At 37.0% G+C, this 13,891-nt stretch overlaps 1 protein-coding gene across 1 annotated transcript in view; it reads left to right on the top strand.

The window, feature by feature from the left end:
- Nucleotides 1-13,891, top strand: part of SLC9A9 (solute carrier family 9 member A9) — a gene marked incomplete at its 3' end in the record, with an annotated part of 204,786 nt that overhangs the window by 69,295 nt on the left and 121,600 nt on the right. Inside the window, exons 7-8 of the mRNA XM_082003926.1 lie at nt 11,446-11,581; nt 12,437-12,545. Coding sequence (XP_081860052.1) covers nt 11,446-11,581; nt 12,437-12,545 — 245 coding nt within the window. The remainder of the gene's footprint in view (nt 1-11,445; nt 11,582-12,436; nt 12,546-13,891) is intronic.

Genomic DNA, 13,891 nt, shown 5'->3' with positions numbered 1-13,891 from the left:
GAAGTGGAACTAATATTTGTGAGAGAAGCTCTGTTATCAGGATAGTATTTCATTCAGACAATGTCAGAGTCATTTTTCCCTAGCCTTTCCATTTTTTAAAAGAAAAATATAGGAAATATTTTCAATAATGAAATGTAGGTAGGATTGAACAGCTCAGGAGATTAAAAAGATTTTCTTCTTTAGATTACTGGTTCATCTCAAATCCAGATTAGCAAGAGGCAAAAATTATCATCTGTTTGGTGGGCACATGAAAAAAAATTGATAGGAGTACTGAGATTTGAAAATCTCATTCCCATACTAGCTACGTTCTCAACTGAAGCACAGAGACAGCAAACTGAGTACATTGGATGTGTCTTCACTAGAGGGAAAAAGATGTGACCCATCCTTGAGAAGTGCTAATATCTAATGCAAAAGAAAAATTCATAGGCAACTTGCAATGCTAACATAAAGTAGTTCAAAATGAACTATCCTTCCCTTAAGATTTTGCTTCAAATAACTTGCAACGTACTATGTTACCTGAAATAATAGTGTGCTATTTTCCCTATTAAAATGTGGCTAAAGAGAGAAGTTTTGCACTGACCTCAAGATCATTTTTTTCCAAGTGAGGATTGAGGTAGGGTCATCCAGTGTATGGTCCAGGTACATTATGAATCACGTGGCCCATTTTGTTTGCATCTGTTTCCAATATTTCTCAGAGCATGAAACTTTTTTTTTTTTTAAATTTCCGCAAGAATCTGGGTAGAAGATCGACAAACAGTACTCCAGATGTTGAAAATGTACATGAAATATAAAACTACTTTCCTATTTAAACTCCTTCTGACTATGATAAAATGTGCTTTGCAAGCACAGACCACATACTATGCTGTGGACACATACCAAGGATCACATTTCTTCCTATTTATTACACATTAGAGAGTCTTAGGCAGGAGCAAGGGAGAACACTGAAATAATAATTTAAAAAAAAAACAAACAAACAACTTTAGATAGCCTGTCAGACTCCTTTCACTCTAATTTTTATGAGATTTAATGTAGTTTATCTTCATCAATTGTATTCAGCATAGGCCCCCCAGTGTACCACTGTGTTCACAAGCTCCTAAAGATGCTGAAGTTGTGTGAAGGGAGACTGGGGGCTGCATTCTTAATCTCTTACAAAAAATATTCTGGAAGTGAAAAAACCCAAGGCTGTTGCTAGACCAGAAGTTTGGCACAGCACTTTAGCACCAGCAATAGACTACCCAGCCGCTCCAGCGACTACCTGTATCCTCTAGCAGCAGACTTAGCTCTGTCTGGGATATGTAATATCTTCATTAACTACTTACTAAACTCTAGCTTTTTTCTGAACAAAGATTATGATTTATTCTAACTTCATTAAATTACTTTTATGTCACGGACAGTTTATTTCAAGGAGGTAACATAGAGGCAAAACCGAAGAAAAAACAAAACTACTTCTGTTGTGCCTGAGAAAAATTTACGAAAGCACATGGTTCATACATTGTATTTTTAAGAGATTGGGATCTGGCAGAAATCACAAAGATACAGGTTGCTTTCAGTTTGTCCTGCTCCCTCACTTAATACTTTGAATTCTCTGTAGCATACCACCAGTAGCATGCTCCCAATGCTGTCCTTCCTCTTTGACATTCATAGGTAAGCTTTATATCCTCTGTTACACTTAAAACAAGGCAGTTACATAGATGGTTGAGGCTTGGCAGACCAAGTGTTAAGAATGGAGTTCTTTCCTGTTTTACTGACAAAGGAGAGAGAAGCAGTGAAAGAACGGGCTATTTGTTTTCCTCAAGCTGAGGAGAACTGGGTACTTGGAGCTTCCTCACACTGTCTCTGGCAGTATTGTGCTGTCTACAGACAGGTGTCCTGTGAATTTGGAATGCTGTCTGTGAACAGAAATTGCACACCTCACCCTTGAACACATCAGTCTCAGAATCTTCATAAGCAGAGGCCACAGAAGAGAAAAGCTCTTTGAATATTAAATAAGAACCTGCTGTATGTGTTTTTCATTGATCAGCTAAGCACTCTGACAGTGCTTCTCCACCCCTTCATTCAGATTTATTCAAGGGGATTTCAGAGAAGGATACAGCGTACTGTAGTACTGTTTAACTGTCTAACTCTCAAGGAGAAGTTGATTTAAACCCCAGAAGAGGGGTATGTGAGTAGGACTATGCATTTGTGAAGGATAAGGACTAGCTATTATTACAAATGGAAGGTTTTTACTCATCGCTCAATATTTTACACTGCAGACAGGTGTAGTGAGTTCTGCTACAACATTATGATGATGAGTCAAACCCTAAATGAAGAGAGTACTATCTGTAATAAAATATGCATCATTTTCTATTATTTCAGTCTTAAGTTTTACTTCTCCTGAGCAAAATCATGGCTGTGATTCTACGAAAATTACGATTCAGTAAGGTTTTGGTGCAAACTGTTTCCACTTAATCTCTACTAGTTCCCCACAAGAACAAAGGATTTTTCATGGCTAGCCAAGCTGCTTGAAATGTTTCTTAAAGTGTTTGGGTCATATTCTACTTTTTTTGTGACATGAGTATAAATCTGGAACAACTGTGTTGAATCAGTAGCATTACCTTAGATGCTCATCATTGTAATGGTAGTTTAAGGCAGTTTCTCATCTGGAGTGCTCAAAGCAGAATGACAGTAAATCATAGTCATTTAGTGGTAATCTGCTGCAGCGTTCTAACGTGTATCGCTCAGTGCAGGCAACCATCAGGCTACATCGTTTTATCAACGGGGAGGTAGAATTCAATTGACATAGATAAACGTCACCTTTATTTGCAAGAGTGCAGTCACTATAAAAGATAAGGGTAGTTGAAAAGCTTTGTTGTCTCATCCTGGAGTTATCCCAACAATTTTGGTACGAAGCAGGGGTTAATCCTTCCAGTAATCACCTTCCCTACCTCTTATGGACACATCAGTCAGTATCTTGTTAGTTTATTCTTTGCTCTCTCTGTGTGTAGGGTAAATTAAGTCCCATAGTATCACATTTTGCCACTTTTTTTATATAAATAAATCGGAGCTATAGATGGAATCAGGCCTCCAAGAACACATTAAACTCTCTTACCTATGCTCATAGAACACTTGCAATTACACATGAATTAAATTTTGGTCTTTCAAAATAGAGAAATCATTTTCACTGAAAATCCTTGTTTTCAGTGTCATCACTCTGGCCTAATGGTAAGAACTGTCACATAAATGGAAGGTTGTGTAAATGTTTCTGATAAATACTTATCAACTCAGCTCCGAGTAACTTTGGAGGCCAGTGGCTCACAGACAAGAAATTGAAGGATAATACAAAGGTGAAGAATGATATAATGAAGAATAATGTAAATTTCATAGAAGATAAAGATCTAGCCATACATGAACGAAGTGATGCGCACTATCTTATTATTAGAGAAATACAAATCATTAGATCATTTTACAAGTTCAGATGGTTGGGTCTAGACCTAAGAGAGCTGGGAATATAAACTCAGGTATCAGTACTGGGGAGGCAAAAAGATAGTTCAGGCTCCTGGACAAATGTTAGTGTTAACGCATATAGCATATCTAATTCCCTTAGTAGCACAATATATAAATTTAAATTTTAGGTTCTCTTTTTGGTTTGGTTTTTTTTATCATTTTCTTTTTGTTTAGGAAACAGTTTTAGCTGGCATGTATCTTGGGGATTATTGCACTTCTTGTGTGCCTGAAGATGCCTTCACGAAGTGTGAGGTACTATTATTCACAAGATATGCTCTGCCTAGGTTGTTTAATTAGCATAATACAGCAGATTTGGTTCAAATAATATATAAGAATTTATTTCTTTTTTCCTCCAAATACCGATTGGAAATTTTTTTTCCTTATTCACTGTTTCTTATTAACTCAGAGAGTTGGTGGTTTGATACATCACTGGTTTCTAATTTTTACAGTCATGTTCTCTGTGCCAAAAAAATCTGCATGTTTTTTACAGTACTGGTCTAATTTATAAGGTCTATTTTGCATAGGCGTAAGAGATTACAGAGAGATGCAAGGCAGAGGAGAAATCCAGCTCTTCATACTAGTAAAATAATAATTTACTTTATATATATCTCTGTTCCGTGGGGGTTGATTCTTTGTTTCTACTTTCTTAGCGCTATATGTATCTTCACAGCTGATGAAGCCACTAAGAACTCCCTAACTGGGAGGACAGATTTCAAGCTGCTCTAGACACACAGGCCATTGCTCTTTATGCAATGTTTGAAAAGAATGGAAATTAAACACTGAGTTGGATTACAGTTCTGATATCCAAATGAGAAAGGATCATAGTTGCGGACACGGAAATCTGTAAATTACGTGCCTTTTGATACGATCAGCTCATACGTAAGAGTCAAACACTAGTAATAGCATAACACAGAGTGCAGCACATGTTGTCACAGATGACCCACTATCGGCCATCTGTTTTCTGCTGATGTGCTTCATTCCTCTCAAAGATATGGGGCAGGCTTTTTAGAAAAGAGTTGTCACTGGAAAATGGCTGTAATATTTTCAAACAGATTTATGAAAATTAGACATTTAGAAGCAGTAGAAGCAATTTAAGAATTAAACATTCCTATACCAAGCCTCAGATAAATGCTAACGTATTTTACTATTAAAGCTTCAGCTTTGTTTTACAAAGAATTTTACATTCAGATTGCTGTTCATCAGGATTTCTTTCTGTCAAAGATAAAAATAGGGTAGTATTTGCCTCAAAGAAGGAAATGAAAAGTTAAGATACTTGTACAGATACGTTAGGACAGCACATACCATTTCTCAGATGCACAGGGGTAGAGAAGCCCCACACCAGATCAGACATGACTTTAGACTTGAAATTGGTCAGCCTGCAGGCCCATTAGGTCATTACTCATTGTCAAAACTGTCATCTCACATCTTTCTACGTGTCTGTAGTGACCACAGGTCTGTAGTGACCAAGTTCTGATCAGGACCCGAGAGAGGGGGTGTTCCCAGCACCTTTGTCAGGAGGGGCTTGCAGAGGTTTTTCCTGGGCACCAGGATATCGGGTTCAACCCCATCAAGGTGGGTGAACTACCGGGTCCTTTTAAGGTGAAGGTGGTGGAATTTTTAGGGCAAGTGTGAAACACCGTGATAGACAGATGGTTCCTAAGGCTCCCTAAGGAGGCAGAGCAGCCTTCCTAAGCGTAATGGCTAGGGAGTCAGGGGAGAAGGAAGGAGAATGAGAGATTTTCTGCAGTCCCTCGTGTTTGAGAGTAGATGAGAACTAAGCTCTGCATTAGGGAAAGTCTACCTGGAACAACACAAACTACTTCTTACTTTCCCCGGCTGTACTTCAAGCTACTGCCGAGTGTCAGCTCAGGCCTGAACACAGAAGAAAATGGAGATAGCTACCAGTGTGGAAAATATTTATCATCAGCTGCCAAAAATGACTCCTAATGAGCTGAGCTGATTTCTGACTGCCCAAGTTAAGGGACAGAGTCATTCCAATTCTGCAGCTGCTTGTAATACCCCTGACAAACTGCATAAGCTATCCAGTTACATCAGGTCTGAGGATGCTTTGTGTCACCTAAAAAAGACCCTAAGTCTATCTGTAGAACTAGCCCATGATATTTTATATTTTATATTAAGTGAAAATATAGCAGAGAGCCTGAATTCCCTTTTTATATTCATGCAGATGTTGCTTTTCCTCATAAATGGGAAAACTTACATTTTCCATAAAGTCTGCGACGGCTTTACTTTTCCACCATGGCTGGTGCTTTGACATCTGCTATCAGCTAGCCACTTTGGAACTGAAAACAAATCCCTTTTAAGAAAGGTTTCCATAAACAGTAAAAACCTTATATATGACAACAGTAAGTGTTAGTTTGGTTTAAAGCAATCAAAATAAAATGTCCTATAACAGTTCAGAAAGTCTGGAAAAGCCTAGAAAGGGACAAAGGTAAGGACAGAAAAGAGAGGAAGCAAATATGCCGTAACACAGACAAAAAGGAACAGAGTATAAACCCAGCTAGAAGATAATTTCTAAAATAACTGGTAGACCTTTTTCTAGAATTAAAACCAGTAGCACTACTAGCAGCATGCTGACACTACGTTGTGAGTGGAATAAAAACCACAATGCGATATATTACCACAGAGAATAAAGTTTTGAACATCCAGAAAAATGAAGGTTCAAATGCCAGCCACTTGAGCAGTAACTCTGACACCAGTCTTTTTTTTTTTTTTTTTTTTTTAGTCCTTATACACATATAAATAGAAAGCTTAATATGTATCCTTCTGTGAAATCCATGTTTCTGGAGCCTTAATTATCTAAACATTTGCAAATATTGTCAGGAATAAATTCCAGGGAGACAGATTTCTTCATACAGTAGGATGTACAGAAGACTCGTGTATGTTCTTTTAAAGCACCTTCTGTGCATTTCTGTTGCTTACTAATCACTGTTTTAAACACATCTGAAAAATACAGTGTTTGTTTGTTGTTGGAAATTTTCATCTAGAGGATCTTTGTATATTTGCCTCAAACTACTGTTGCAACTGGCTGCTTTTGCAAGTCCTAAAGCCTTCCTTGCACTGGTGTGCGTCTTCTTTGCTCTCCCTTAATTGTCTGCAAACCTTCTCTACTTCTTATGTGCTTTTGGTGGCTTAGCATACTCGCATCCCAATCTTATCTCATTTGTTTTCATTTTTATAGTTCATCTACTTACTATTACTGTGTGAGAAGCTATTTTATGAGGAAGCCTGGAAGGCTTTACTAACCTAAAACCTGCCAAGAGAAGGTGTAGGTGTCTGGTGCTATGAATGCGCTTTCACATCTAGCTTCTGGTTCAAACACATTGTGGGAAAATTACAGTTCTGTCTTTTTGGCTTTCTTCCAACAGTTTTAGGAAAACTATGTAGTTAAAAAGTTGTGTGGGAGCAGAAATTGTTGAGTTCAATCCACTTCTGTAAAAGCTCCAAGTTTTCTAACACAGCATAGTGACCTACCTTTCTCCGCATAAGCACAACGTTAGGGAAAAGTAACCTTCTTTCCCTCTTAAAAACAACCTTGAACTCTAGAATATTTTTTTTCCTGGCCTGTTTTATTTTTCTTAATTAGCAGCTGATGAAATCACCATGTAGTTCTATAATTATTTATCACCTGAGGGAGATCCCACTTCATTCAATGAAGGTATTTTAAGGAATATCTGACCTTCCTGTATTTTCAGGTATGATTTTTTTTTTTTTATTGTCCCTGATTCTCTTCCGTGCAGTATTACACGGCACATGATAGCGTGGCAAATAGGAAAGAGGGTCCTGGATTCTATAAGCCCTTTGACCTAGCAAGTGGAAAGAAATCTTCCTCTCCAAAGATAATAAACTGTTTTCATGTTGGTCAAATAGGCAGGAGGAGGAAAAAAAGTTTCTTTACTGGTTATTCCTAATCATTGATTCCACATCATTCTGTTAGAAATTTTCTGCTGTTTGCACACATTTTCCTTCTGATGCCTGAGTGTATTTTCTTCAGCATATTGCCTTTTTCTAAAATTCATCTGATGCATGTATTGCATAACTTTGGCTTATATCAAAACCAAGGATCTTTGTGGTGCTCCACTAGTTACAACTGATTAACATCTCTTTATCTGATGCTGCCAGCCTAGCCGTAGGCATGTTAGGCCTTGACGGGAAGAAAAGGTAGGATACAAGACTTAACCTCACCTACAGATTTTTCCTCAAAAGACTTCCATGACTTACTGAAAACTCTTTGCTCTAATCCTAAATGCTTTCAATTTTTTTAAAAGGAAAATACATTGTGCTAAATTCACAGGCTAGGAAAACTTACAGAAAGAAAAGGATCTTATGAATAAATGGTATCTTCCTTCAGAATAACTGAAGATGTAAAAAGTAATCAATTAAAATGTAACTGGAAACGTGACTGTACTCTTTTTCTATTGCAATAGGACTTCTGCTTGTCATAGAGACCGTATAAGTCCATAGAAAGAAACAATCTTTGTCATGCTGAGCTTTCATCCTAAAATGATCTTAACAGATGAGAGGCGGGAAGAAGCAGAATGATCAGTGTGGTACAATTGGCACAAACTGTTAATCCTTTCTGTTTCAAGCAAAATCTACCATCCTAACTTGCAATTTATTATATAAAAAAATATTGCCTGTATTTCCTTTTTGAAAGTTGTAAAAGCACTTGACCCTGTCCATTGTTATTTAGCCAAGGAAGCATGGAAGAACTGGAAAAAAAAAAGGGATCTGTTAAATAGCTTTCTAATATAGAAAGTGCTGGCTAATCCTTATAAGAACCAGCAAGGAAGCTAAGTATTATTAGCTCCAACCTGAAAAAGAGGCAGGGGTTACCAAACTTACACATAGATATGTAGTAGGGACTGGGGCAGGTATTTGTGAGATATGTCTTTCAAGCATTCACTGAAGACCCAACATAAATTTTTTCTTCCTTTCCCTCCACTCTATCTCATTATGGGTGGTAGATAAAGCATATCTTTGCCATTAGTTCTGTTCATTTATCAACCTCTGAAAACAGTTTTCTACTGCATTTATTTTCAGGATTTGCTTAATCCACCTCTGATACAAATTTACAGAAATAAACGAGGTTTCTTCTTGTACTAGTTCAAGAATTAGAAAAACCTCTAATATTTAAAAATTAAACACAGTTTCAAATTTAGCGTCAAACTTACATACTACTTGTTAATGAACTGCGATCAACCCCTTTCCTATCAGGCACAGAGAGCAGATAGCAGAAATAGCAAGTCATGCCAGCATGTTTCTTGAATTGCTCTCTGAGGAAAAGGAAGAAGAGTAGAAGCACTTTCAGTTTAATTATGGTTCTCTGCAGTATTAAACTTTGCAATTTTGTTTTTAGGTCAAATAATTGGCTTGGCAGCAAATACTGGAATAAACAGGATAAAATCCTGTTCTGTTGAAATACAGCTTATATAAAAAATTACCAGATAAATTTGTATATACTTTAGATGCTTGAAAGGGTTAAAAGTTAGCGCTAAAAAAGAAAGATATTCAAAAAAAGAAACAATAGCTCTAGTACAGAATAATGCAAAATGAAAAATAGAACTAAATACTTTGAGCTGCAGGAAAACCTGAGTTCTGGAAAGATTTAGACCAGAAACCATAGTTAGCATAATAAGCATATGTTGTGTTATGGTGCTTTTAAAAATCATGGGGCTTGGGGGGCATATTGACTAGAAAAAATTCCCAGTGAGAATGAGTCATTCCATATTTGTTCCTGAAATAACTACATTAAGAATAAGGTGCTTTCTTCTAGTTTTCTCCATACCTGAAAGCTGTTAGTAAATTGGAGGGCAAACTGGAACCCTAACTGGTCTTAACAAAGTCAACTTTTCTTGCCTTAAGGTTAACATACTTAATAAAAGTCAGTTAATGTCTATAGCTTATATTTGACTACTCAACTTTCATGCCACGTCAAGATTTTTTTGTTCTACTTCTTATTACTGAGCATCCGTTCCATGGGCAGAGCCCATCAATATAATAGAACAATTTTCCTTGATTTTAGGGTGTAGTCAGGTTGACCTCTCTGAATTCACCACTCAGTGCTTGCAGCAGCACCAGTGGCACAAAGGATCATCTCCTGTCTCTCTGTACTTATTTGGGGCAAATAGCTGAGAACCAAGTGGCTGCTTTGTTGTCGAGACATGCCTAAAAGTCTTAGATCTAACAGTTCCAGACACACTACCAAATAGTTTCAACCTTAAATAACTAACTAAACCAAAGCCCTCCCTAAGTATACAAAATACACTTAGTAAATTAAACTATAAATATACAGTATCACAGCTGATAGGATTTCCTTCAATAGAACTATTCTGTCGGTTTAGACAATGTATCTATGGCTTAATACAGTTCTTTACTTCACAAGGGGTCTAAAACAATAAATTTTGAGTAGGCCAGAGGTGACAAACATTTCAACAATCATCTGAAGGCAAGAGAAGCAAAGAATTATAACTGACCCCTACTCTAAGAGAGTCACAGTTGAAAGAGGACTGAAAATGTAGATAGCAATATATTGCTGATTAGGGAACAATATTTTGTGTACTTACATTAATAGCACATTCCGCTGCAAATCACCTCACTAGTTTTGTGGTGGTGCTAGTCAGTGTAACTGGAGATAACAGGTTTTCGTGCTTAGTAATTTCTTGTGTATTGGATAAGTATCCACCACTCCTATTTAGTGGTGGTCCACCATATGCCTTTAGAATCCTTGTGCCTTTTTTACAGACTGAAAGCATGAGATCTGTTTTCACATGTCTTCATATTATTTGGGTTCCTAAATGAATGCAACTGTTTAGAAAATCCTCCATACAGAGCTTCATCTCTAAGCCTCATCTCCAGATGGGAGACATCAGACTGCAGGGATCATGTTCTTAATATGCAAGAGCTTAAAATATTCAAAACTTTTTAAAAATTCTAAATTTTTAATGCTTGAAAAACCCATCATTTTCCAGCAATCCAAGCTGCTCTCTAGAATCCAGTGCCAAGCTCAGTACATTTTCTTTGACAACGAACATAAAAGACCTACAGTACTGAAAGCAACAGAATCACAAAGATCTAAAATGTTGCTTAATTAGCGTTTGGGAGGCTTAGGGCTATTTCATATCTGTTCCATTTAATGTTCCAACACGAACAAAGGCATACATAGTTGGTGTTACTAGTGTTCTGGGCAGTAACTGACTACTGGCAAATAACAACCCTGAAACTCTCAAAAATGATAGTACACAGCCTTCCCTTCGGCAGCATCATTTCCCATTCAAGAATACTCTTGATGGCTGTACTCAAGGGTGGGAAACAGGAGATGACCTTTGACAACTGCAGCAGTTTCTTTCTGTGGGACAACATTCATTCTGTACACAAGGTTTCCTCTTGTTGAGCTCTTTATATGCTTTCAGCTCTATTTATGAAGGGTTACACCAAGAAGGGAACTACGAGGTGGTTTATGACGAGATTGCTGCTACAGATTTGGTACCTACTGTGATTTGTGTCACCCATTTGAGCCTCAGCCATAAAGCTGCACTTTTTATCAAGAATATTTGTGAATATATAACAGCTCTGAAGACATATGGCCAATAAATAATTCAAAGTTATCTATCTTCCCTGCAGTTTTCTTATACACCTACCACCTTTTAATGTTTAGCTGGCCTGGAAACAATATTCTTTATGGCACTTCTAGTATAAAAATGTTTACTGACTGGCAGTAGACTATTGATTTCCAGTATGATACCTTGAAAATAAAACATTTCCCCCCCGAGCCTCCACCTGCTTTGCTCTCCCATCTGCTGTCAGCCCAGAGAAGCCTTGTTTTGCATTTTGAGACCCTAAAAATGTCCATTTTCAATTATTGATTCCAATATCATAAGAATGTGATTGAATTCATTAATCTGTTTTCTCTCCCTCTCCCCCATCCCTTTGTTTTCTTTTCAGCTCTATATCCATTTACAGTCCTAAGGAGAATCCTAATGCATTTGATGCTGCTGCTTTCTTCCAGTCAGTGGGAAATTTCCTGGGGATCTTTGCTGGATCATTTGCCATGGGATCCTCTTACGCTGTTGTCACAGCTTTAATATCCTTTATGGTTTGTTTTCAGGGAGAAAATCTACATATGTTGGAAAAAATATGTGTTCTCTGAGACTGACCAGGTTTAGTTTGAGCCTGAATGTTTTCACTATTGATTGGAGACTTTCCAAAGAAACAGTCAAACTATAAACTGACAGGAAATTTAACTTGTCAGAATCCACAAAGAACTTAATATGCAAACTTCTTTTTAAAATTATGCAAGACTCTAGTCTTTATTTTACTATTTGTAAATAATTATATTTTTAGGAAAGTGTTTTGAGGTATTTTGAGGTTAAAACATGGATTTATGAACTACAACAACTTATTTATGAACTACAGAGTAGCAGCAATTATACAAAATACAAAGAAAACACTAGACTACAAATCAAGTCAGTCAGCTTACCTAAACTAGAAATAAAAGGCATATCTGTTGTCCTGCACTTTTTCTTGTGTTTTACAGTTCTTTGTGTAAAATACTACTGTAGAAAGAGCAGCAATTATCATCTTTCTTGCATTGATGCAAGTGTAAACAAATGCCAGTTTATTTACAAAACTGGACAAAATTACTTTCTTTTTCCTTTTTCTGGGAAAAGAATATAAAATGTGACCAATTAGGCATTAGTTCAAAAACCGCAAAAGTACTTGGAATAGCAGACTTGTAGAATTCACCTGTTTAAAACCTATGCTGGATTTCCCTCCTTCTTTGAGACAATTTGGAAGCTGTGCTGTTTTTCCTGAATTCAACTTGTAAATATGACTATGGTGGGGGAGCTTTCTTTCTCTCATCCTTTATTAGGTTGGGGGCAATTTTAGGTTACAAAACAGTTTGTTTTTTTATTTTTCCTTAGTAATCTTTTAGCACTTGACAAAATTTACAAAGCTGTGTGAGTTCCCTATGTTGGAGACTGGTCTGTTTTTCCTCCTATCCTGGAGTGCCTTCTTATCAGCAGAAGCTGCTGGTCTTACAGGTAAGCGTTGTGTTTTATTGAATAAAAGTGGTTTTATAATATGCCTCGAATGTGGGAAAATGGCATGTTTATATTGGGCATGGCATCATATATAGAGCCTCTAAAAGCCAGTTGCTATAATTGGAAACGGTTTCATCTTTAGGAATAAATGTGTAGAGACACTGAATAGTTCTTACAGACAAAGACTTACTAGATCAGGTTAAAGTCTTCAGGCTTTCTTGCCTACCTTCCTTACGTTGTCCCATCCTTCTTAGAACCACTATTAATCCCACTATTTTCTGCCTAGCTATAGGACCAAAGATGACGGTAAGTATGAGGAAGCAAATATACAGTGCCATGTGACTGTCAGAGACTGTGTGCTCCTCTGTGTGCACTGCACGTGCTGGTCCCTCCTCCTTTTTCCCAACTATCAACGACTAAACAGAGGACAGGAACATCCCCAGCTTTACTAGTGGGCTGCAGCCACCCCTGAAATTAAAAAAAAAAAATTCCTCTTGTTCAGTGTTCCTTGGTAAACAGCTTTTGCATCAGCAGAGGTATAGTCATGTCCAGTGACAGGTAGAAAGATGTCTGATCTGATTGTTTTTTCATTAACACTGAGAAAGAAATTGTGCAATCATAGTCAAGTACATACTTGGGAATGGTGTTTTACAACATAAAAAGACCATAGAAGTTTAGGCAAAAAACGTAAACGGTTATAGTTTACCTAGACAGCAACCTATTGTATCGAGTGATTTGAAAGAATAAGTTTGTAAGAGCCCAATTTTTTTAATGTTCTTGATGCTGTCACCTCTGAAATCAGGGGCAAGAAAACTGCTTAACAGAGTGTTAAGCAGCCCACTGTTTTGTTTGCAAAATTATTCAAAGTCTTTTGAAGTCAACAGTTATATTTCTACTGACTTCTATGAAGCCAGAATGTTATTTTTTTATTATTAGCTACACAATCAAAGTATTTCAGAATGGGTATTAACATGTGCATCTTCTCACATCTTTGCCTTATTAAATATACAATTTTTTGTCAAAATCATCAGGCCAATTACTAAAAAGAGGGGCACATGAACTGAACGAAAGGGTGGTATTCCATCACATGGAGAAAATCAGATTCCAGCTGGGATAAAAGTCCATTTTATGTCCTTATGCTTAGCGTTTCTTAAAAACGTGACATGATTACTACATAAAAATGGAAGCAAAGAAGGATGATTGTTAATGACTTGCCTCCTACTGGAGGTAATGATTTCCTAATCCAATGACTTCCAAGGAAAAACTTTTAATACATATTCCTAGCTGAGAACAAGGATGCTATGTTTCAGCAAACGCACAGTTGACAAATTATACATTATACCCGA

The sequence above is a fragment of the Phaethon aethereus genome (genome assembly GCF_964289735.1).
Source record: "Phaethon aethereus genome assembly, chromosome: 9".
NCBI lineage: Eukaryota > Metazoa > Chordata > Aves > Phaethontiformes > Phaethontidae > Phaethon > Phaethon aethereus.
Note: the sequence above shows the minus strand (reverse complement) of the source record. Positions and strands in the feature narration are given on the sequence as shown.